The 26,150-nt window shown below is 36.5% G+C and overlaps 1 protein-coding gene across 1 annotated transcript in view; it reads left to right on the top strand.

The window, feature by feature from the left end:
* The window catches only part of zc3h18 (zinc finger CCCH-type containing 18), a 56,878-nt gene that overhangs the window by 3,091 nt on the left and 27,637 nt on the right, over positions 1-26,150 (top strand). Inside the window, 11 exon segments of the mRNA XM_030137330.1 lie at positions 519-603; positions 5,064-5,212; positions 5,976-6,053; positions 6,055-6,072; positions 7,849-7,991; positions 8,093-8,122; positions 9,178-9,292; positions 10,364-10,435; positions 10,437-10,636; positions 21,893-22,075; positions 25,423-25,548. Coding sequence (XP_029993190.1) covers positions 519-603; positions 5,064-5,212; positions 5,976-6,053; positions 6,055-6,072; positions 7,849-7,991; positions 8,093-8,122; positions 9,178-9,292; positions 10,364-10,435; positions 10,437-10,636; positions 21,893-22,075; positions 25,423-25,548 — 1,199 coding nt within the window.

Genomic DNA, 26,150 nt, shown 5'->3' with positions numbered 1-26,150 from the left:
TGCCATTAACTGGTTATTTTCATCACTGCTTAATGTAGTGATTTCTTTTACATCTGTGAATCATTCATTCGTTTGGTGTGTGAAGTGTCAGAAAATTGTGAAAAATATTGATTAGTGTTTCCCAAAGTCCAATTTGATGTCATCTAATGTCTTGTTTGATCCATTTCATGACTTGTAGCAACAGAAAACGGCATCACATCCATTGTTTTAGGTTAAAATGGGTCTAACTGAACGTGTTTATTGCTGAAAAACACAACTGGACTTAAATCCTCCTCCTAGTGACATCAACACAACAAACAATCCTTGAAGCCACACTCTTCCCTGTTTTTTGACCCATGTAAAATGAATGTTAGCCATTAGAGAGAAAGACAAACAAAACAGCGTGTGGTGGTCTCTGATGCAATGTTTGGGGTCACCACAGTGGAGATCTTTTCTTTTCAGTACTCTGGTTTTTACATACACAGGTCACATCACTCATGATGCTCAAGTCTGTTCTGATGTTCTTTCTAAATGTGTAGGATGATGACCTGGAAGAGGGGGAGGTCAAAGATCCATCAGACAGGAAGATCAGACCACGACCTATTTGTAGATTTTTCATCAAAGGTAAGGAGTGAATGTTTGCTTCTGTTTTACACTACGGGGCCAAAAAAGTTCCACAAACTAATATTTCATTGGGTCGTCTGTATCCACTGTGGCGTCGTTAAGCTTCTGTAATGTCACATCAGTTATTTCCATAATTTTATGGACATGTAACGTGAACCTAGAATCAACCCCATATTATAACACTGCCACCACAGGCTTGTACTGTAGGCCCTAGGCATGATGGGTAATCACTTCATCCACCTCTCTTCTCACCCTGATGGATCATCACTCTGGAACAGGGTTAGTCTGGACTCATCAGACCACATGACCTTTTTCTTTTGAAACACACTCCAATCTTTATGCTTCTATCAAACTGATTTTTTTTAAGAAATGAAAAGTTCCTCACAACTCATTTTTGTTCAGGTTCCACATTCAGCCCAGTTTGATGTCAAATTGGTTGGACCAGTAAAATAGCAACATAATAACCTATAAATAAATACTATGCGAAGTGCAATTGTAACATTATGTTTCAGTTTATCATTTACACATCTGTATTAAAACTTACAGATCACAGTGGATCTACAAATACACAAAACATTTAGTAACAGGCAGAATATTGGTCAGATCGCACTTACTTTTCTTAAGAAATTTCAGGTTATTCATGGTTGTTTAGATTATTCACACTTTTAGCTTACCAGCCGACAGGCCGTAAGCTATTGTCGTCATGTGGCGTCGTCTGTCGGCCATTACAAAAATTTCAATCGTCTTCTTCTCCGAAACTACAATTCTGATTGACTTCAAACTTGGTATACAGCTTCTTTATGATGATGTCAACAAAAGTTAGTGAAATTATTTGGATCTGGATCTGATTCTGGATTTGGTGCAACTTTGAAAAATTTCCCCATTATAAGAGATAGGAAGTGGATCGATGCAATAACTCAGTAAATATAAATCATATCCAGTGTAAATTTCTACAGTCCAGCCCTGATGGGGAGATGACCAAAACATAATGTCCACATGCTGATCAGGATCTTCTTCTGGATCCGGGAACTGACGGAAAATTTAACACGGGCTCTTATGGGGAAAAATTTCGATGGTCTTCTTCTCCCAAACTCCAGTTCTGATTGAATTCAAACTTGGTATACAGCTTCTGTATGATGTCAACACAAGGTATTGAAATTATTTCAATTCGGATCTGATTCTGGATTTGGTGCCACTTTGAAAAATGTTCCCATTATAACAGATAGGAAGTGGATTGATCCAATAAATCAGTATCAATGATATCAAGTTGGAATTTGAATTTTTTTACAGATCTGATTGGAATATGACCAAAACATGGGCTATTTCTGTAATAGAATAAATACACAGAACTGGGTGATAATAAATGGCATCTGGATACATTTCCCAAAGCTTTTAATTTGGCCGGTAAGCTACAGGGCTATTGGTCCTGTTTTTTGTGATATGATAGTTTGGAAATCTAGATATTTTCATTGGGTAATTTTATTTTTTCATACAAAATAAAAATATAGTTTGGATTTGTCATTATAGTTTATTGTGATAGTATTTTACTGGTCTGACCCATTTGACATCATATTGGTCTGAATGTAGAACCTGAACCAAATTGATTTTAACATCCTTGATTGTTCCTATCTTCAGTGTGATTTTTGCATTTCACAAATTCATCCCATGGGCCAAATTTGACCCTTTGGTGGGCATGTTTGACCCACAGGCCGTATGTTTACCACCCCTGAGTTAAAAGGTTAAAGCACTGCAACATAATAATCACTGCATTAATTATTCAAGGATCTGAATTATGTGCTCAGTTAAGTCCAGGTGTGGACTTTGTTTTTTGGCCAGGCTGTGTGTATTTACACAAACAGCTTCTGCTAACTGACTTTATTTGTGTTTATTTCATGAATATCACAATAGATTTCAATTTACTTTAGCGGTGTGTGTGAGTCTGTGGTGCAACTTTATTTGTGTATTTGGACTCTTAACATTTCAAAAAATTTGAATTTGAACCCTCCAGGTGCTGCAAAGCTGTCTTTATGTCAATTTTGGCAAAAATCAAGTGGATTTCTACAGCCCGTTTTAATTCCTGCTTAATTTGTTACGTTTTATAAGGTCAAGACTTCCGACGAACATTTCTCAGAGTATGCCATAATTGTTTGTCAGCAGCAGCAGTTGTAGTAAAAACTGAAAATATGTCCAGACTTGAAGCCGATTACCTAAAATGTTCAGTTGTTGGTTGAACGGGACAGAGCAGCACAGTCAACAACCTGGAGGGGGCGGGGCCTGAAGTGGCTCATTTGCATTTAAAGAGCCAGTGCTCAGAATGACTTTTCTTTTGTCATTACTGAGAAATGGATTTGAAGATGGACCTGTGGAGTTGAATTAATGAGGAATTTAGACCCAAGCAGAGCATTTACAGTTTATGTAGACCACAGGGAAATGTTTGAAAATGCATGTTACGTCTCCTTTGATGGTGTGAGAAAAGGAGACATCAACCCGACAATTAAAATAAAGATGAGTCAGAGTATGTGTGAAACAAGTGGAAAGGGTTTATTGAACAAACCAATAAACTACTAACAAAGGATCACTAATGTGGAGGAGGAAGGGATGAGGTGGTTGTGCCAACCAAAATCAGATCAATACAATAAAACTGACTAATCTGATTCTACCCTTGAAACAGAACTCAAACAAAACCCTGACTCATCAAAAAAAAAAAAAAAAAAAAGAACTTAACCAAAGATAAATACAGAAGTGGCACCTGATGTGCCTGATGAGACAATGGTGAACTACGTGAAGGAAAGAATGTAACACGTAACAATGCATAATTCCATTTTGGATGAATTATTTGTATTTTTCGAATGTAACCGCTGTGACACAATTAAGAAGCTAGAAGCACTCGGAGAGCGCAGACCTCCGCCAAGGCTGATCAGTGCCCCCCCCCCCGATCACCACCAAATTTAATCATTTCTTCCTTATCCCATTTCCAACAAACCCTGAAAATTTCATCAAAATCTGTCCATAACTTTTTGAGTTATGTTGTACACTAACAGATAGACAAACAAACAGACAGACAGACAAACAAACCCTGGCAAAAACAGAACCTCCTTGGCGGAGGTAATAACTGCACTCCCTTAGCTCACCTGGGTAAACATAGCGAAAGTTTTCCCAGGATTAACCTCCACAGGTCAACAGAAATGGCTATTTCACAAAAAACTCCTCCTCGGTAATGAATAGCAGGGTGGTCATGGTCATCTGATAATGGCTGCTACTTCACATGCTGTCACTAAGGAGCCCCTTGAAGTTTTAAATGTTTCATATTTGTTACTTTCCAAGCCTGGACAAGTCATGAAAGCACATTACATAGCTTTGAAAAAGTCAGTGTAAAATATACAATAGTATGTCTGAGCAGTGATATTAATTCTAAGGACAGGGAGTAATTTTTTTGTTAAAGCCCATTTTATGTTGAAATGAGGTTGATAGTGGCAAAAGCCAGTTCACAATTTAACTGAACTTCTAAGTAAAAATAATTAAAAGAAACATGTCTGAGTCAGTGAACTTAATTAGTCAGGAAATATGGTAGTGAATCTACACACAGAAAGGTCTTGGTAGAAACAGAGTTTAACTTTTGGGCTGTTATTTTACTTTAAAGGAAGTTACTCCAGTGTAGAGGCCTGATATGAAATATTGGTTCCAGTTTCTGCAGATGTTGGTGTAAACGGATTAATCAGTCCCAACTCTATAACATTTGAAGTTATTTCAGGTTTCCCTTCAAGGTTTCTGTTCCTAAAATTCTATCATCTGAATGTTAGACCTTAAAATGTCATAAAATATTGCATCAGATTTGATTTTGACAGGATTTCCAATGCACTATATAGTAACGTTAACATTACTTTTGCATTTTTTAAATAAATTATAATACAAACTAAAATACAGTAGGTCTTAAATTGTTTTAATATTGGCCCTAAAAGTCTTAAATGTTGAAACCTGCTGAACCCCTGTGTTCTTCTGTCTCTAAAGTCAGACATTTTTTATTTTCTACCATTTTCTTTCAGACTGTTTGTACGTTGAGTTGAAGGAATGTGTCTCGGTGTTTGATGACAGTTTTAGCTTTCAGTTTCTGAACAATAGAGGGCGCTGTTGTACTTAATATACAGATAAGCTCCATTGGTGGCTAACTTAAACCATTAGATCTGGGAAAGTGATTTTAGTTTGATTATTCTTCACATTGAATGTCCACTCATTTGGTGCTTCTCCAAATGACTTTTTTTTTTTTAAATTTCTGTCTATGTTGGCTAATATCACTGTGCTTTTGCGTCGTATACTGGATGTATGTTGAATTTTGCATATATCTTGAGTTGTACAGTATGTGAAATATTAAATACTCATTAAATGTTTGGGTTTTTCAAGTATGATTGCTCTTATTTTCTGATTACATTAATTTTAAAACCCATTCTGCTTGTTTCATCCAGGAAATGGCACTTGGGGTATGAAACTGTCGGTTCATCCACCAGGAGTTAACGACAAAGGAAACTACTCCCTCATCACTAAGCCAGATCTGTTTTCACCCAACGGAGCGCCACCTGGAGGACCCACACCACTTATTCCCAATAACCCCTGGGTATGTCTTTCACAGTGTTCTTTGATTACATAGTAAAGTCAAAAAGTAACATCTTATTTCTGTTTAAAACCCTTTAAAGACGATGAACCATTTGCACTATTGACAAAATTCACATGGTTACTGAAAAGCGGAGATTCAGCACTTCTGATTGCTATATAACACATTATAGTAGACGCCTGCATTGTCTTAGAGGGAGGGGTAGAACTAAGTGAAGCAGGGCAAACCAGCAGCAGGTGTAGTCGGTGGTAGACACATTTCTTTTATCAGTGTTTTAGCGAGTTATGAGCGGTGTTTTTGCATTGAAATCATGTAAATAATTGTATATATAGTGATAGTGATGTTGGGGGAGTTCTATTAGTGTGTCTTGCCCGTGTTTTTGTCGCGTGTCAGTGTTTTACTGTAATTTCGTAAAGTTTTGTTCACATTTATCGTTGTTTTTCATAATAAATATGGTTAAAAATTTAAGTCAGGATTTGTATTTTTTGGCTATAATAATGGCTGTTTTAGCATTTATTACGTATAATAATGATAGTTAATTGCTCGATAATGATATTCAAGTTCTTCCTGAGAAAAGGTACAAAGAAATTATCAACAAAAAAAATGCTTTTTTTTTTTTTTTACCCTTTTCTTGCAAAGCACCATAAAGAAATCTAGGCTGTTTTAATGGTAGTCTCAAAAAGCGTTAAGAAAGACACTGTGTCCAAGCTGCTGAAACAATCTTAACTGGAATTATGCAACAAATGTAAAGTGTTATCTGTTTTAGGCCGGAACCTGCGGTGAGGAACTCCCCCCGCCACCTCCTCCTGTGGAACCTCCTGTGGAAAGCGCCTGGGAGAGGGGTCCTGAGACATGCCAAAGAGGTAACACTGCCTGGATTGAGCCTGAGCCATGACAGCTGATGGTGGCTGTTACACTCCTCAGGCTGTGTGTAAACCAGATGTGACTTCAGACTCTGTTTATGTAGTGACACAGCAAGAGAAGAGCTCAAAAACGAGCAGAATTTAGCACAGTTACTTTTTAGCATGCTATTGTCAGAACACTGGACCAGCTCTTTACCCTCCACAGGCTCCTAGAGGGTTCATGAAGTTTGCTCATCCAATCCACATGTGTGTTGTGGATTTGGAGAAGGCCCCGGGATATCATGTGGGGGTACCGCAGGAGTATGGGGTCCATGACCCGCTGCTACAGGCCATTAGGTCCTTGTATAAACGGAGCCCGAGCTTGGCCCGCATTGCTGGTAGTAAGTTGGATTTGTTCCCGGTCCGGTTGAACTCTGCCATTGCTGTCCTTTGTCACAGATTCTGTTCGTCATTTTTATGGACAGAATTTCTAGGCACAGCTGGGGAGAGGAGGGGGTCCGGTTTGGGGACCTCAGGGTTGCATCTCTGCTTTTTGCAAATGGTGTGGTCTTGTGGCTTTGTCAATCCATGACCTTCAGCTTGCACTGGGACGGTTCACAGCCGAGTGTGAAGCAGCTGGGATGAAGATCAGTACCTCCAAGTCTGAGGCCATGGTCCTCAGTCAGAAAAGGGTGGAGTTCCCTCTCCGGGTTGGAGAAGAGTTGCTGCCCCAAGTGGAGGAGTTAAAGTATCTTGGGGTCTTGTTCACGAGTGACAGGAGGATGGAATGAGAGATCGACAGTTGCGGTGAAGAAGGAGCTGAGCCAAAAGGCAAAGCTCTCGATTTACTGTTTGATATACATTCCGACCCTCACCTATGGTCACGAGCTGTGGGTAGTGATCGAAAGGACAAGATAATGGATCCAAGTGGCGGAGATGAGTTTTCTTCACAGAGCAGCTGGCTTCTTCTTTGGGGATATGGTGAGGAGTTCAGCCATCCGGAAGGGGCTCAGAGTAGAGCTCCTGCTCCTCCACATTGAGAGAAATCAGCTGAGGAAGTGAGAATGCCTCCCGAACGCCTCCCTTTTCAAGGCATGTCCAACTGGAGGAGACCCTGGTCAGACCCAGGACACGCTGGAGGGATTACACCTATTGGCTGGTCTGGGAACGCCTTGGAATCCCCGATGAAACTAGAGGAGGTGGAAAACACCACAACCTGAAATTTCTTAGGAAAAATAATGAAATTTTAACAAAATTATGCCTCAGTTTATCATGTACACATGTGAATTTACAGTGGATCTACAAAGACAAAAAAACTTTTAGTAACAGGCAGAATACTGAGACATAATGACATGTCTATATTGAGACATTTGAGGTTGTTCATATTTGTTCATGTTATTCACAATTTTTTTGTGAAAGAATAGTTTGTAAATGTAAACATTTTCATGTAATTTTACTTTTTTTACACTGAAACAAAGAAAATTTAGAGTTGCCATTATTTATAGGTTATGATAGTATTTACTGGTCTGAGCCACTTAAGATTGAATTGGGCTGAATGTGGAACCTGAACTAAAGTGATTTGACACCTTTAACTAATATCTGTTAATATCTTCAGTGTATTTTTTGCATTTCAAAAATTCATTCCACAGGCCAGATTGGATGCTTTGGCGGGCCGGTCTTGACCCATGGGCCATATGTTTGATACCCCTGCTTTAATCCCTTTGCAGTTGTGAATGTGCAGTGTATGACATCAGAGTTTTAAACTCATCCTTTTATGTCTCATGTCGTGTCCAACAGGTGCTGAAGAAGGCCACCATTCGTAAAGAGCAGGAGCCTGACTTCGAGGAGAAGCGTTTCAATGTGACCATCGGAGAGGACGAGAGAGAGTTTGACAAAGAAAATGACTTTTTCAGAGAACGAAGTTACCGCATCATCAGAGAGTAAGACCATGTTTACATTCTTTCACAGACGTAGTGACACAAATATGCCAAGTATGAAGATGTCAGTGTGTTTCTTGTTATTTTGTGTTTTTCCTCTACAGTGAAATGGACTTCAGAGATCCTATATACAGGTTAGTCTTCATATTACATTCCATGTCACTATAGTGACTTTTCTGTTTTCTACATGTACTAAGTTCCTATAATGTTTGGATGTCACTTTGGTACAAAATGAAATGGATTCAGAGTTGGATGGAAGTATTGTATTTTCACTAGATATGGGTAAAATCTGTTCATCTTGGTAAATTAATATGATAAAAACACGATAAAGCGGTGAGTTTTTTCCCCCAATTTTTAGCAACTGACCTGAGCAACTGACACCATATGGACAAAAATATGTGGATATGTTGAATTCAGGTGTTTCTTTTCTAACAGGGGTCTGGGATACAAACAAGAATGACTAATGTCAGAATATAGTTTTATATTATGTTGTTATATAAAATGTCCCATTAAAGTTTGAGGAAATATTGATGTTTATAAACTATATGGACATACATATTGGGACACATCATGACTACAGCTGTAAGATGTCCTGTTCATGATGATTTGAGATAAAAACATCAATATTTCCTCAAGTGACGTGTCAAGAAAGTAAGTGGTTAGTTGTGATAAAAAAATTATTATTTACACTCAGAGCATGAAAAATATTTTAGAAATTTAGAGGTAGATCATTTAAAATCATGGTCATGGATTAAAAAAAAAAAAATGTTGAGAGAAATTATGTAAAAAACATCTCTGTGGCATTTGGAAGTAAAGATAATTTAAATCAAACTAACCAATTCAGTAACATTTTTCCCAATATAAAACTATATTATGACATTTGTCATTATTGTTTTGTATCCCAGACCCCTGTTAGAAAAGAAACACCTGAATTCAACATGTCCACATACTTTTGTCCATATAGTGTATATAACATGTGGTTGGATTATAGATGTAGATGCATGTTTAGGATCAATATTTAACTGTTTTAATCCAGTAATAATCCCAATTAATGATCTGACAGGTTTCATTTAAATGCCCATAATTTCAGACCAAAGATGAGGTAGATGTGACTGTGGCCTTATGGTTATGTTATGTTGTGTATTGACCTTTACTGAACCTTAACCAGAGTTGTGTTTGTTGTCTGCAGTGATCCATACGCTGACCCGTATTATGACTATGAAATGGAAGCGCTGTGGAGAGGAGGCCAGTATGAGAACTTCAGAGTCCAGTACACAGAGGCTCCGGTTCCATACCACTACAGTGTAAGTCAACCCAGATTATTATTCACACATTTAACCCTTTAAGGTTTATTTCTGTGGTGACTTCTAAATTAATTTTCCTGATATTTAACCTTTCCTAAGTGATTCATCACAATTTGATATAGTGCTGTTTTGGAGTGTTCTACCAGTGTGTTTTGTCAGGTTTTTGTCAAGTTTCACTGTTTTTTTCCCCTTGTTTTTATCTGTATTTTTGTGAGTAGTTGATTGATAGTTGTAATTTAGCTGTAAATATTACAGAAAGTTATGTATATTTCTATATGTATGCAGCGCTATCCAGGGCATACAGAGATGCAGTGTCTGTATTTGAATCAGATAATGGATGTTTTTGTCAGTGAAATGAGAGGCTCTGTCTACAACTAGACAGAAAGTGAACACAGACTATCACACAGGATAAGAATGACTAGAAAGAATTAAAAATAAGAAGGACCTGGACACAGAATGATCTAGACAAACTAAAATATTTGAACACATGGAGAAAAGTTTAAAGCTTATTTCTAGAATTCCGTAAAGTTTCGTTATGCACATGCAGTTATTTTTCATCATAAATATGATACAAATTCAAGTCAGTTTTTTAAATTTTTACAATAGCACACTGTTTCAAGCTTTTATTACATATAATAATGATAAATAATGGACAGATATTGAGAGTTAAGTTCTTCCTGAACAAAAGTGCAAGAGAATTGACAAAAAAAAAGACATTTTCTGACACTTTTATTGCAAAAACAACAAAAAGAAATCTAGGCCTGTTATAATGGTAGACCTTAAAGGGTTAAGAGTGACTTAACAAATACCATTTATTTCTAAATCATGTTTGAAAAGGCTCAAACATGACAGACCGTTACTTAAATAGCTGGTGCTATCCTTCGCCTGAGTATGACTGTAATTAATGGACAGATATTTAGAGTTAAGTTCTTCCTGAAAAAAGGTGCAACAGAATTGACCAAAAAAAAAAAAGACATTTTCTGACACTTTTATTGCTAAAACCACAAAGAAATGTCCTGAAATAATGGTAGTCCTAGGGTTGATTAATAAGAATACCGTCCATGTCAACAGGAACGTGAACGGGAACGCGACCCCCGAGAACGTCACCGCGACCGAGAGAGAGAGCGAGACCACCGCGAGAGGGGAGCGGCGACAGAGAGAGAGGGAACGAGAGAGGGAGAGGGAGCGTGAAAAGGAGAGGTTGAGGCGGAAAGAGGAATGGGAGAGAGACCGCATGAAACGGGACGAGAAGGATCGGCCGAGGATGAGGCCGCCTCGAGACGCCAGGGAGAAGAAGGACGAGGACAAGCTGAAACCACGCTCCCCGCTCAATCTGCCACCCAAGTAAGTGTCACTAATGATGCCTTCATGTGCTGTCGGGAAGATGAACCTTTCCACCTGTGAATTTGAAAGTGCAAGTGTGTTGTGTTCAAGTGCTTTTGTTGTCGTAGTGAAATGAAAAATGGCCAACACACAATTGATGGTGACCTTCTACTTGGGTAAAACACTTTTTGTCGTGTTAATTAATCTGATAAAGCAGTTTTCATTATTATCCAAATTGTGTTTACTATAAATGTGTAAAATCCTCAGTTAACAGCAGCAGAACGTTAATATAAGTGTTGTTTATCATTTGCATTGAATCAGTTGTTGCTCTGCGCCATGTTGAAAAGGTCAAAGGTTATTTTCATCTCAGCAACTCCTGGATCAAAAATTTTTCCAGTTCGTGAGGGGACTGGGTACAGATTTTAGGTAATTCTACTTGACTTAATTGGTTTTATGCAGTTTTATACAGTGTTTTGCAGAAGTCTTCACCCCCCTTGAGCTTTGGTTTGTTGTATGGTTGTTATGAACATACATATTTTTGAGTTTAGTGAAGCCTCAGTGACCTTTAACCTCTCGAAATCTCTAAACAGTAAGAAACATTTGACTTGTAGAGTAGAATAGAATAGAATAGCCTTTATTGTCATTGTGTGTACAGTTAAATTAGTAGTGCAACTCCAGTCAGTGTAACAATATTAATAAAAACCAATACTTCAGAAAATCAGAATAGAGTGAATCTAAAATGGCAAAAACTAAAAATAAGATAAGGAATTAGAATATAAATTTTTTACAAAAGTAAAATTAGAATAGAGCTTAAGTAGAATAAAATAAAAATAGCCAAAAAATTTAAAAAGACACAATATTAACAGTATGTTTTGCCTATGAAAATCAAATCAATATGTATATCTATGTACTGAAGTCTATATAAAAATAATGCATTTGTTTTGATAAACATTGAATGTATAAGGTGTAAAAAGAGCAAGTGCGCCAGGAAATAGACAGTGCCAGATCCCCTGGGCCTGTTCGACATCCGTCCCATGAATCTGAAAAACAAAAACACCACATCATCTCAGACATATGTTATAGTTTTTACTTATTATACAGTTTCTCTTTCTGTTCAGTGAATCTCATGCATCACCAAAACCATAAGTTTTTATCTGTTGGTTGAGTTTAAATTCAAGTCATTCTTAAGTCTGTAAAAGAAGGAAACAGTGGAAACACTAGAATTTGGCATGCCTTCCTCTTACACAGTTTTCTCTCTAATTTAAGAGACTGTATCTAAAGGTGGATGATTGTACCATCATGCTACAAAAGTAAAGCCAATATATGATTTATGGATTCTACTGTGTTGTGTCTGTTGAGCCACAGTAGAGCAGGAGAGATGGATTTGAAGTAAAGCTGCAGTGATTAGTTGGCTAATAGTCTACGGCAAAATGAGTCAACAATTAATTTAGTCTTCGACAGGTCATTAGTAATGTCATGCTCTTACGTTTTAGGAAAAATGTTTATTTTATTGCCGATTGCAACCCTCATATATTTAGTTGTTTAACAAACTTTGTTAGACACTATAATTGTTTTGCACAAATAAGTATTTTATTGATGCTGGAATATTTGTTGAGTATTGAATTTATTTGCTATGCACTCTAATTGTTGTACACCAAATGTTCTTGTTACAGGAGAGAAAATGTATTTTCCTGCGATAAATATAAATAATAGTCATTGATTTATTTATTTGTTTTTTTGCAGTTTATAATCTGACTAGTCGACTAGTGAAAGAGTCATTAGTTGCAGCCTTAATTTAAAGCTATCAGTAGTATATTTATTTAATTGCTGGTCTAAAATATTGCAGACTTAAAGTGTAGGCAATAAAAGCAGAATTAAATCTAATCTAAGAGCCCAGAATGTTTTTCTGTGCATCAAATTAAAATTAAGCTTTTTCAGTGTTTATTTCTGGAATTCCATAAAGTTTCGTTACGCACATATACAGTTGTTTTTCATAATAAATATGATACAAATTCAAGTCGTTTTTTTGTGTATCGGATAAAAAGTAAGCTTTTTCTGTGTAAACCACTTATGATTTATGATATGTCAGAAACTGGACAGGATAATCACTACTGTAGTTCCAGCCTGTGTGTTTTATTTTTTATTCCTTGAAAAAAAGTATCTCCGCACTTTAATTTCATACCTTATATTTATGGAAAGATTATATTATATTGTCAAAACAGAGGCAGAGTTTGACTGTAAATGTTCTGATTTCACATGTAGCCTATTTGTTACTTAATCCAGTCAATCTAGTGTGATGTTTAATAAATACTTGACTTAACCAACATTCACTCCAGTTCCACTTCCCCGTCCCACTCTGGTTTCTGTTGGCTGATGGTGTTGTTTCAAGTACTATTCATGAAGCGATTTTTTTTTTTTTTAACGAGTTTGACAATTACTTGGCTCAGAGTGTTGACATAGGCAGGTTCTCCAACAGGTATTTCTCCAGACAGACGGTGGGTGGAGTATCGCACATCTGATGAAACATTTGTTGGCAGGGTCATGGTCAGATAAGACTTTATCATCTCATCCTGGGCTGTGAAACTCATTTTAGTTCAGGTTCTACATTCGGTCCAATTGGATCTCAAATGGGTCAGACCAGTAAAATATTAACATAATAACCTATAAATAATAACTAAATTTTTTTTTTGTTTAAGTGGAAAAAGTAAGAGTGAAATTTTAACAATATTATGCCTCAACTTCTCTTTTACACATGTGCGTTACAACATGCAGATTGCTGTGTATCTAAAAATACACAAAACATTTAATAACAGACAGAATATTGATAAAATTTCACTCATTTTTCTTAAGACATTTCTGGTTAATGGTTAAGATTATTCATATTTTTTGTGATAGGATAGTTTGAAAATTTAAACATTTTCATTGTTTAATTTTAGTTTTTTCACACTAAAATAAAAATAATAATTTGGAGTTGTCATTATTTATAGGTTATTGTGATAGTATTTTACTGATCCTGAGGTCACTTTAGATTATATTGGTCTGAATGTGGAACCTGAACTAAAATGATGTAATTTTTGCATTTCACAAATACATCCCATTGGCCACATTGGACCCTTTGATGGGCCGGTCTTGACGCATGGGCCACATGTTTGACACCCCTGAGCTTAAGGGTTAAAACACTGCAACATATTAATCACTGCAGTAATTATCCAATGGTTCATGGTTGTTTAGATTATTTATATTTTTCATGAAAGGATAGTTTGTAAATGTAAACATTTTCATCATGTAATTTAACTTTTTTCACCCTAAAACAAGATGAAAATTTGGAGTTGTCATCATTTATAGGTTATTATGTTATTATTTTACTGGTCTGATACACTTGAGGTCTAATTGGGCTGAATGTGACCCCTCTACTAAAATGAATTTTACATCCTTGTTTTGTTAATATCTTCATTATAATTTTTTTCACCTCAAAATTCATCCCATTGGACCCTTTGACAGGCTGGTTTTGGCCCACGAGCAGCATGTTTGACACCCTATCTAATCTGTTCTTTGTGTGTTTTAGCTTCAGGGGATTATTTATGCAAAGGCCAATTGAGTTCAGCTGTAGAAAACTGTCATCGATATGTGATAGATGAGTTGGTCATATGTTAAAGGGTTTTTACCTTTGGCTGTGTTTGGGTTTTGGTTCTGTCATAAATTAAAACTAATGCAAATCAGATGTACAGGCAGAAATACAATATGTAGCCTGTAGTTTTGGTGCTGGTCTTTAACCCACCATCTCAGTTTGATCATCAGTACCTTTCTTTGTGATGAATATGTTTTGGGAATATGAAAGCTAAGTTGGTTAATTATTATCCCTCCTGAGTCCAGATTTGCACACAAAATAAATATTGTTGTAATGGCATTGAATTATAGCTTCATTCTATGAGTTGTTGGCTTCACAGTGCAATAACAATGCTACTTCAGTATATATACATTTATTAATATATAACTAAACTTTAATGCAACTTAAGTATGACGATGCTGCAGAACTATACATGTGGAAATGTTCTTTATCTGGACCTCCTTGAATCATAACTGACCCCTGGACTAAAGGAACATGAATAATCCTCCACACTTCTTGAATTGATGATGAATTGTTCTTTAGTGCTCATGATTTCCATAAATATACTCAAATAGCAAAAATATGGAGAATCTAAACCTTCTGATGAGATGCAGCATAAATAAATTGACAAAAGTAATACCTTTATAAGTCTTTTTTTTTTTTTTAAGTTATATGTTAATAACTTAACAAATATTTGTGAGGTATCTATGATTGGAACCTGATGGACATCCATTAACCTGTTGCAGCCAAACGGAAGCAAAAAAGAACTGAAACTCATTTTCCACAGACACACTGGTAGTGCTACGGCTTCCTGATAGGCTTCTTCTCATCATGGTGATACATTTCTGACATACTTTTAGGCTGCCAAAAATGTGAGAGGAAGTTTAATTCACATTTTTATCTCACCGTCCAATAGACCACGAGCTTTTGTGAAGGCGTTTTGTTTGTCTTTGTTCCTTCGACAAAACTACAGATTAATTTCAAATTTTACTTGTAGCTTTCTTGAGACAATGTCTACAAAGCTTGTTCACAGTTTTGAGAAATTTAAATTTTTTAAATTTGTATTAATTCTTTAAAAATACTCCAAATGTGCCTTTCCTTCTAATGGTCCATATTTTTATGGTTTATAACATGTAGCCTAAATATTTAGAGATATCAATATAGTTCATATTGATCACTGATAGAAGTCATTTATGGACTTTGATTGAATTAGTTGAGTTATCCTTTAGTGCTGTATGTTCAGCCCTGTGATGAACTGGCAACTTGTCCAGGGTGTACCCTGCCTTCGCCCCTATGTAGCTGGGATTGGCTCCAAGCGACCCCCGTGACCCCTGAGGATAAAGCGGGTTCAGAAAATGAATGAATGAATGAATCCTTTAGTGCAGGGGTGTAAAACATACAGCCCGCGGACCAAAACCAGCCCACCAAAGGGTCCAATCCAGCCCACGGGATGGGGGGAGGGGGTGTGTGCATGCGCATGCGTTTCAGTCGTTAACTGTGCGCGTGCGTCGGTTTCTGTCCTACTTATAATACTATGGGGGTATTATATGTATGCAGTTTGTGCCCCCACAGAAGTGAAAGTGAAACTTTACGCTCATTTACCTTTTCCCTACCTCCTGAAGCTTCGCAAACTTTCATTTGAGGGGGCAGGACATGTGTCCCGGCCTATTACATATTATACATATGTATAATAAGTCTAATGTGATGGTGATGATTTTTTTCTATGAAATGTTTGGTGTGGCAGCATGGATTTTGCCACGGTGCTGTGCCACAGCAAAGCCTTCCTTGTGGAAATGCTGATGATGTTAAAATCATTTTAGTTCAGGTTCCACATACAGAACAATATGATCTAAAGTGGATCAGACCACTTTAACAACTTGAAATGTCTTAAAAGAAGTGCAATTTTATCAGTCCTCTGTTATTAAATGTTTGTGCATTTATAGATCCAGTGTGATCTGTAAGTTATAATGTGCCTGTGTAAATGATTAACTGAGGCAGAATACTAATAAAATTCCACTTATTTTTCTTAAGAAATTTCAGGTTTTCATGGCTGTCCTTGTTATTCATATTTTTTTAAAGAATAGTTTGTAAATGTAAACATTTTCAGAATGTAATGTAACTTTTTTGACTGTTGTTATTTTACTGTTCTGGCCAACTTGAGATTATATTGAGTTGTAAGTGTCCCTTGAATTAAAATGAGTTTGACGCCCTTGCTCCAGTGAAAGTACCACCCACTTCTATTGTGAGATTGATCTCCTACATCCAGACCACAAGACTCTAACAAAGAGATAAAACGTGACAATGTCACAAATTCAACTGGGGATTGATTCTTGATAGAACATGCCACTGAGATACAGGGACATTGGTCCAATTATTTATTAGGTGTTGTGGTATTTATTTAGAGGCATGTCTCTACTCTGGTTGCACTGCATGTTTCTTTCTACAAATATTACACACCACCATACTGTTCTGTTGCTGAAATAGAGGCTCATTCAGTCATGAAATCTATTGTCCATGACACAGCAGGTAGTCTCACATTCTTCCACTGTTTTACTGACATGCGAGGTTAACACTGTTGAAATTGTGCAATAGAACACTTTTTTTATTGTCAACCCTGGAGGCAACAACAATGCACATTACGTTCACGGTACACAAAGCAGAGGCAACACCCACCCATGTTTTACTGTTTTGCTCACAGCAGTGTGACGTAGACTACTTAGGCAACATTACCTGCCAAAAGCAACAAGGAAACACTTGCAGTATCACCAGTTATTTATGTTTATGTGCAGTTTTTCATGAGTAACAAGTTCACTGCAGTGCAAAAGACACAATCAACCTTAACTGATAACTCGTAAAAATAGATGCAGACTGAATATTAATTAACTGAGTTTAGAATAGCGTAGAACAGATCATTATTGTCACAGGAACAATGAAAATTTGTTGAGCAGCAGGAAAACAATCAGTGCAAAAAAGGACTATAAAAAAATATCACACAAAATACCACACAAAGTACAGAAAAATGTAGGCAATGTTTGGAAGCTACAAGATAAACATTAAACATACATATACTACTAAAGTACTACAAAACTCATCAACTCATTTGTCATAATTTGACTGTGTTTTTTAAATTACTCATCAACATCATGAGTATTTTAAGTGAATATGAAAATAACTGACAATGACAGAGTGGAAAAAAGTTGCCTCTGTTCATGGACTTAAAGGCTTTGGGTGGTCATTGAAATTATACAGGATGTCCATAAAGTCTCTTTACAATTTAACAAATTCAATACATAAGCAAATGAATAGACAAATTTATGGAATTGATCACAAAATGAAAAGTAGATATTGATGGGGTTTTTTTGCCTCATTTTAATACACCTCTACATGGACACACGATCAATGTTTTCCTCAGATGTTCTTGGTCATCTATATCCAACACTGCCCCTGTCCCCATAAAAAATATAACGTGCATGTGCATTTGAAAACCCTCGGCCTTCAGTCCATGCTTAAGTTTTTGTACTCGAGTGAGTTCATATGGACTTTTGATTATCTCATTGGGTGTGTAAGTATTTTTCTTTAACATGCACAAATATATTTTTCACAACTTGCAACCTCAATGCACACATAGCCTTGCACCCCCCTGGGATCTCTGGGATGCATGCATCCTCTGTCCTAGACGATGCCTAGAGATGAATAAAAGGACTGACACGCAGTGGAAGTGTTTGGTCTGGGATGTGTTCCTCTGCATTGTTGTGGACAGGAACTGTTTTAGAAAGGGGCATAAAATGATCTTTTGTGACACCTGATTGTTTGTATATAGTTGTGAAAGTTCTATATAGTTTTTTTGAGTTGAAAAAATAGTTCGTTGAATGTGTTTGTTTCATCATATTGTGACACCAAATTGTTTTTGAAATAGCTGTTTAGGTTTCCTAAAAAATGCTTGCGGTATTACCTGCATTTTCTTTTAAATAGTAGTATATAACTTTATTATTGGCTAAATTTACAATTGTTTTGAAGATTTCTATTTATATGTTCATTCTAAGTCATGAAAATGGTTCATTCAGCATGTTTTTTGTGATTTTTTTTTTTTTCTTTCTCTACTCAGATTTCATGTTTTTTGTGTGATTTTTATGTTCAGTGTGTTAATATAGCATGTCAGATGAATAAATATGACTGTACAGTCACACAGGTGAGGTGCTGAAAAAAATGGGACCAAATAAGGCAAGGTAAACAGTTTTTTGATAAAAGTATTCAAAAACGGCCGTCACCCTTCCTGTTTCTCTACGAAAGAACAAAGAGCTACATCAGATCCATCTGCTGATGTTCACTTTCAGTTAAAATAAACAGCCTGCTTTTACAGAAAGCTCCTTTGGTCTATTAATAAAACTCTGGAAGTTGTGCAAACATCCTATTCTGTGTTCCACTGTGTGGGTTTAATGGGTTTATTTGCCCGATTTTCCTCTATCATTCCTTCCTTTATTAGAATACATATTGGAGATCTAAAAATAGAAGCTGTGTTGTGGTCCTATTTTTAGCTGCGTGGGTGGTGCTTAGATACACTCATTTGTTTTCTCTTGCATCACCCCTGTGGAACTTGTTATTCACTTATCTGAGCCATGGACTGGTGGTGTGTGTTTACGGTACAGGACACCCAGTCGGTCATGTTTGTCATCTACACGATGATGCAAATCAACTGACATGTTCCAACACTGATGTGGACACTTTAATAAAGGGTTTGTGCAGCTGCCTTCATTGTCTACACGCAGTTATCTAAATGGCTTCTGTTGAAATAATAAACCAAAACATAGTCCCGTCACAGGCTGAAAAATCTAAACCAAAGCCATTCACACACCTACAGCATTCTAGGTGTCTCTAATTCAACACTGCCTTTCCACAGTTGGGAATATCCACGGCACCTTCATTTCCTTCAGTAAATATTTAGATACTGGCTTTGAGCTAAACACTTGAATTTTGCCGTCTTATTAAAAAATGAACAGTGATTCATTTACTCTGGAAATTCCCACGGGTGTTGGTGTTAAACGTCTTAATTATGAAAAATCCAGCACCTCCCACTTAAACAGGATTTTTTTTTTTTGTTGTTTTTATACTTTTGTCTAACAGAAGGTACTTGTTGATGTCACTTTCCCACCTGAGCATGTCCCTTCAGTAGTAGTGGCAGTGTAAATGCCAAACTCCAGCCTTCAAACTACACATTATTTCTCAATTGGCTGCTGTCAGATGTGTCGACACTGAGCCAAAGCTTTTGTTTTCTTCTTGGGTTGGTTTTGTAGTAGCTTAAGATGCATAGTGGAAATAAAAAAAGCTTCTTGAAAGCTTGTTTTGTAATTGGGTCAAAAAAATTCAAGGATGTACAAGGACTCATGAGGTTACCAAGAAATCCCCAGTTTTTATCAATATGCACCAGTCATTAATATACTTAGTCAATAAATGAGCTGAAGTTTCCATGACTTTCATTGAACCCATTGTGCTTTGTCTTAAATGTGATTTTGAAATATGACCAAACTGTCATATTTGCATAGTTTCATTGGTCACATAGTCTGACTCATCACTTCTTGGAGTCTGCTTTAACTTTGTCCGACCTGTTAATCACCTTTTTATGTTCATCTTAGCCCACTTTCTGTATTAGTGATGGGGGAAATCCACTGGTTCTGATCTTTAGGTATGGGGGAGTGCATAGAGTCCACTTACACTGCTGCTGACGGGCAACATTTGATTGATGTATATCAGCCAGAAACTTCCATAGCCGTCCCACTAGTTTTTTTCCTGTAAATATTATTTTAACTGTTGTGTAATCCTCCAAATCAAAATGAGCGTTTGTTTAGAACAAGGTTGTCAAACTACATTCTGACCAATATGATCTAAAGTGGATCAGGCCAGTAAAATAATAACACAATAAACTATAAATAATATAAACTCCAAGCTTGTCTCTGTTTTAGAGCAAAAAAGTAAAATTACATGAAGTAAAATATTTACATCATGAACAAACTGAAATGTCTTAAGAAAAATGAGTGCCTTTATAACAATATTATGTCTCAAGTTATAATTTATAGATTTGCATTACAATGTATAGATTAAAGATACACTATGTTTTAATACAAGTGTGGGATTTTTATTTGTTTTATCTTCTGGTTGTGTTTTTAGATGCTATTTATCCTATTATTGTGTATCTGTTTTGATCAGTTTTAGTATATCTTAGATTCATTCTTATTTTACTAGTTTTAGCATATCTTGTAGTTGTATCTACAACTTTGTACAGCACTTTGGACACTTTGCATCATTTTAAATGTGCTATAGAAATAAACTTGAAATGGAATCTACAAAGGCATAAGACAATCAGTAACAGTCAGAATTTGTTGAAAACTGCATTTATTTTTCTGAAGACATTTCATTCATTGTTGTTCATATTTGTTCAGGTTATTCACATATTTTGTGAAAGGAAAGTTTATAAATGTAAACACTGTAAACAAATGTTGCACACTGTAATTGTACTTTTTACACTAAAACCAAGAGAAATTTGGAGTTATCATTACTTATAGGTCATTATATTATTATTTTACTTGTCCGGTTCATTTTAGATCATGTTGGTCTGTATGTGGAACCCTTGACTTTTAATATGTCAGTGTAATTTTTGCCAGATTGGAACCTTTGGCGGGCTGGCTTTGGCCTGCGGTCTTATGTTTGACACCCCCTTGATTAGAAGATAAACTCATAATTTGGGCCAGCACACTGCAGTATGAATGCGATTGGGATATACTATTTCAGCACAGTACTGAGCCTTAAAGTCTGCACTGCACTGTGGGTAATAATGTCATGCAGGTAGATGTAGTTGCATCATACATTAAGGAGTTTCAATGTGTGTCTTTCAGTGTCCCCTTAGATTCTGCGCAAGAATTAGACTGAGATGAAACCTGAATGTTAAGAACATACCATAGAACAAGAATAACAACAAAGATCTAAAGCAGCCGTCGCAGATGACATCACAGTCTAGGCCAGGAGTGTCAAACATATGGCCCATGGGCCAAAATCAGCCCGCCAAAGGGTCCAATCCAGCCCATGGATGAATATGTGAAATACAAAAATTACACTGAAGATATTAACAATTAAGGATGTTAAAATTCTTTTAGTTCAAAACATTCAGACTAATATGATCTCAAGTGGATCAAACCAGTAAAATAATAACATAATAACTACACATTTTTCTCTTTTAGTGCAAAAAAGTAACATTACATGAAAATGTTAACGTGTACAAACTATCCTTTAACAAAAAATGGCTTAATACAGTGGTTGTCAACTGGAGAGGCGCAAGGACGGGGGGGGGGGCATCACGGATTGGCTGGCTGTTAGTACAGAGGAGGTGCAGCATATTCCCCCTATGTCAAAATGCAAGTGGTTGGACTATTACACCCCCACCCCCCATTGCATATTTGTTTTTGGGTGGGAAATGATGAGGTGAGGGGAGCTTTATCTAATAGAGCTCAAAATTTTGGGGGAATAGTGGGGGCAGCAGGAGGCTCATGATGTCGTTAGTGGGGCTTTGGCACATAGGACTTATGTAAATATGAGGCACATCTAGTTCATTGTAACCCAAAAAACAGATTTGCTTCCACCCTGCTGCCTGTCTCTAACCAGTTTTTTTTACATATTCTCAGCAGACCGATGGAGCCTCCATCAAAGAAGGAGGTCGTCCCAGTCATGAGGCGACCAGACGAGTGGAAAGATCCGTGGCGTCGGTCCAAATCTCCCAGAAGACGCCCTGGTTTGGGATCCCCACCCCGGGGACGCCGCCGACATCGGCCCTCGGGCTCCTCTGTCTCTCTTTCCAACTCATCCAGGTGTGAACTCTATATTACTTCTTAGAATCTGAGCAAAATGAGGCAAGTCAACAGCTTTATTCTAAGAGATGGAGTTGTGTGAAGACGGAGAGGAATGTTCAAGTGCTTCTTCGCCTGTGTTTCACTGTTTTTCTCCATATTTTTTCGGTTAGTATTTTATTTTTACATTTTGAACAGTGTCTGATACTATTAGCAGTATCCAACATGCTGTTTCAACTTTTTCTGCTTTGAGGTTGTATTTATGCATTTATTCATTTAGTTTTAACTGAACCTATGATTATGAACAGCTTGGAGATGACAGGTGAAAATAAACTCTTTAGTGAACTTCAACACATTTACGATGACGTAAATGTACATTCATGTGAATAGTCAGTGAAAATTAAAGTACAGTTGTGGGCTGTTAAGTAGGGATTGTATCATTTGCTTTAAGTCCTTTTTAATGTCTTGTTTATCTTTCTCAGAAGCCAAGATACGTTTACTGACATGCGGAAATATTGTACATTAACACAATTAGTTTACCAATTAACTCATCTGACAACTGACGTCTTAAATTAATAATTGCCCTGGATGACATCACATCATCTGAGGTAGAGTCGTCACATAACAGAGAAATTTGTTTGGTTAATCCTGGGTCTGTTTGCAGTAATGCACCTCACAAATTGACTTGAGCCTTCAGAAATTCCACTGTTAAATCAGGCTTAAGTTGACCTATTAAATGACACTCCTCATAGGGGCTCAGACATGAATCATCCAAGCCTGTTTTCCTATCAGTTTGTGTTTCCTCTTACCTTAAACCAAGGGTGTCAAATGTTTGGTCTGCCGGCCAAAACTGGCCCAACACAGGATCCAGTCTGGCCTGAGGGATAAATTTGCGAAGTGCAAAAAGGACACTGAAGATATTAACAATCAATGATGTTAAACTCATTTTAGTTCAGGTTCCACATATAGACAAATATGATCTAAAGTGGGTCAGACCAGTAAAGTTATAATAACTTATAAATAATGACAGCTCCAACTTTTTCTCCTTGTTTTAGTGTAAAGGAAAATTACGTGAAAATGTTTACATTTATCACGTCTGCGACGGCTGCTTTAGATCTTTGTTGTTATTCTTGTTCTATGGTATGTTCTTAACATTCAGGTTTCATCTCAGTCTAATTCTTGTGCAGAATCTCCCAAGGGGACACTGAAAGACGCATATCGTCTTAAAAGGGAAACTCCTTATTGTATAATGTAACCACATCTACCTGCATGACGTTATTACCCACAGTGCAGTGCAGACTTTAAGGCTCAGTATTATACTGAACTAGTATATCCCAATTGCATTCATACTGCAGAGTGTTGGCCCAAATTATGAGTTTATCTTCTAATCAAGGGGGTGTCAAACTTAAGACCACAGGCCGAAGCCAGCCCGCCAAAGGTTCCAATCTGGCAAAAATTACACTTAGATAATAATAGTCAAGGGTTCCACATACAGACCAATATGATCCAAAATGGGCCGGACCAGTAAAATAACATAATAGCCAATAAGTAAAATTACACCAAAGTGTTTACATTTATCCCACAAAAATGTGAGTAACCTGAACAAATATGAACAACATGAAATGTCTCAACAGAAGTGCAATTCTATAAATGCTCTGCCTGCTACTAAATGTTTTATGTATTTGTAGATCCACTGTGATCTGTAAGTTTTAATGTACATGTGTAAATGATAAACTGAGACAGAATATTGTCAGAATAGCACTTCTGAAATTTTAGATTGTTTATGTTATTCACATTTTTTAAAGGATAGTTTGTAGATGAAGAAACAATAGGACTTTGTAGTTACTATTTATAGGTTATTATTTTATTGGTCTGATCTATGTGAGAGAATATTGGTCTGAATGTGGAACCTGAACTAAAATTAGCTTTAGCCCATCCGAAGATCAGAACTCCACATATTCTGGTTCTGTTATGTCCTCTGTATTCAATTAGAGTATCTGCATACAGCTGGATCCTGTTGAATAAATCCCCTGTGACGATATACTGTACACGGAAACACTTTCTAAGTGTCCTGAAGTCATAATGTGGCTAATTTAGAGCATGGGTTATTTATGTCTGTGTTTACACACATCGTGTGTGGTTGGATATTTGAGGAGAAAACATCCTGTTGAGTGACGTAGAACGCAAGACAGAGAAGGAAGGGATTTGTCATGGAAGCTGAATCGTGATCCGTCCTAGTTTTCACTTCGCAATGCTTTGGCACTGGCATGTTGTCACTGCATGGACGAAAGTATGTGGACACGTTGAATTCAGGTGTTTCTTTACTAACAGGAGTCTGGGATACAAAACAATAATGACAAATGTCATAATATAGTTTTACATTAGGATAAATATAATTGCATTTTTTAAGTTTGGTTTAAATTGTTATCTTTGCTTCAAAAATGCCTCAGAGATGGTTTTGATTTAATTTCTCTTTGATTGAGTTTTGGGTTTTTTTAATCCATGACTATGATTTGAAATGTTCTACCTCTAAATTTCTTAAATATTTTTCATGCTCTGACTGTAAATAATAATTTTCTACCACAGCTAACCATTTTTCAAACTTTAAAGAATTATTGTTTATATCTCAACTCATCATGAACAGGACATCTTACAGCTGGAGACATAATGTGTTCCAATATTTTTGTCCATGTAGTTTTTAAACATCAATATTTCCTCAAAGTTTAATGGGAGTTTTGTCTTCCTAAATGAGATGTGAAGAAAATAAATAGTTAGTTGTGGTAGAAAATGATAATTTACAGTCAGAGCACAAAAATATTTTAGAAATTTAGAGGTAGAACATTTAAAATAATGACCATCTCTGATTTATATTATCTTTGCTTCTAAAATGCCTCAAACTAACAAATGTAATGATATTTATCCCAATATAAAACTATATTATGACATTAGTCATTATTGTTTTGTATCCCAGACCCCTGTTAGAAAAGAAACACCTGAATTCAATGTGTCCCAGTACTTCTGTCCATGTACTGTATCACTGTGTGTTTGGTGAAAATCACCGTCACTTGTATTCAAGATGAATTTTGTTACACTTGAATTTTGAGCACATCTCACAGGACTTTAAATGTGGCCAGTAGTAATGAAATCTAAGAAAGTCTGTGTTTGGTGGTTTAGACGTAAGTTCTTCTGGTCTAATGTGTAAAGTCGACTCAGATTTTAAAGGGTGTGTTTTATAAGTAGACAAAATGTTTTGGCTGTACCGGACAGAAGACTCTCCAGAAGTTCCCAGATTGTTTGTTTGTTATCGTCACGGAAAACAAGGCCATGTCTCAATACTCTTCCATGTCCTGTCTCTATTTGTGTTGCAGGTCTTCGTCTCGTTCGTCATCCTACACAGGGTCTGGGTCGTCACGTTCTCGCAGCCGTTCCTCGTCATTCAGCTCGTACTCCAGCCACTCGTCACAGCGCAGCTCCTTCAGCGGCAGCCGCTCCAGGTGGATCACATGCTCTAAACATTACAGTAAAACACACACTGAACTCTAGCAACACCTCAGTCAACATAAATGGACACAGAGGTTCAGGTTAATACATTCATTTCAGCTGTAGTACACAAATGTTTTTAACTCAAGATCCAAAAGAGAAGTGTGGCATCTGCCTCGTGACTAAATAAACAAGCAAAATAGTAAACACTGAACAAAACTGAAGAACTTGTCATGGAAATGAACAAAACAATCAAGAAAATTCACCAAAATGAAACAAAATGTACAAATTAATGAAGGAAATTAACAAAAATGACACAAAATGGTGAAGAAAACTGAAAAAATGAGCAAATTGTCAAGAAAATTAACAAAACAAAGAAAATTAACCCAAGTGAAACAAAGTAATAAATAAATGACAACAATGTAGTGAAGAAAATGGGCAAAAAGTAATAATATGACCACGAAAAGGGACTAAAAAAAACCCAAAAAATGATACAACATGAATGAGACAATCAAGAAAATTAACCAAAAATGAAACAAATTGAGCAAATCAATCAAGGAAATTAACAACAATGAAACAAAATGATGAAAAAAACTGAATAAAAATGAACAACTTG

The sequence above is a fragment of the Sphaeramia orbicularis genome, chromosome 6 (genome assembly GCF_902148855.1).
Source record: "Sphaeramia orbicularis chromosome 6, fSphaOr1.1, whole genome shotgun sequence".
NCBI classification, from domain to species: Eukaryota; Metazoa; Chordata; class Actinopteri; order Kurtiformes; family Apogonidae; genus Sphaeramia; species Sphaeramia orbicularis.
Note: the sequence above shows the minus strand (reverse complement) of the source record. Positions and strands in the feature narration are given on the sequence as shown.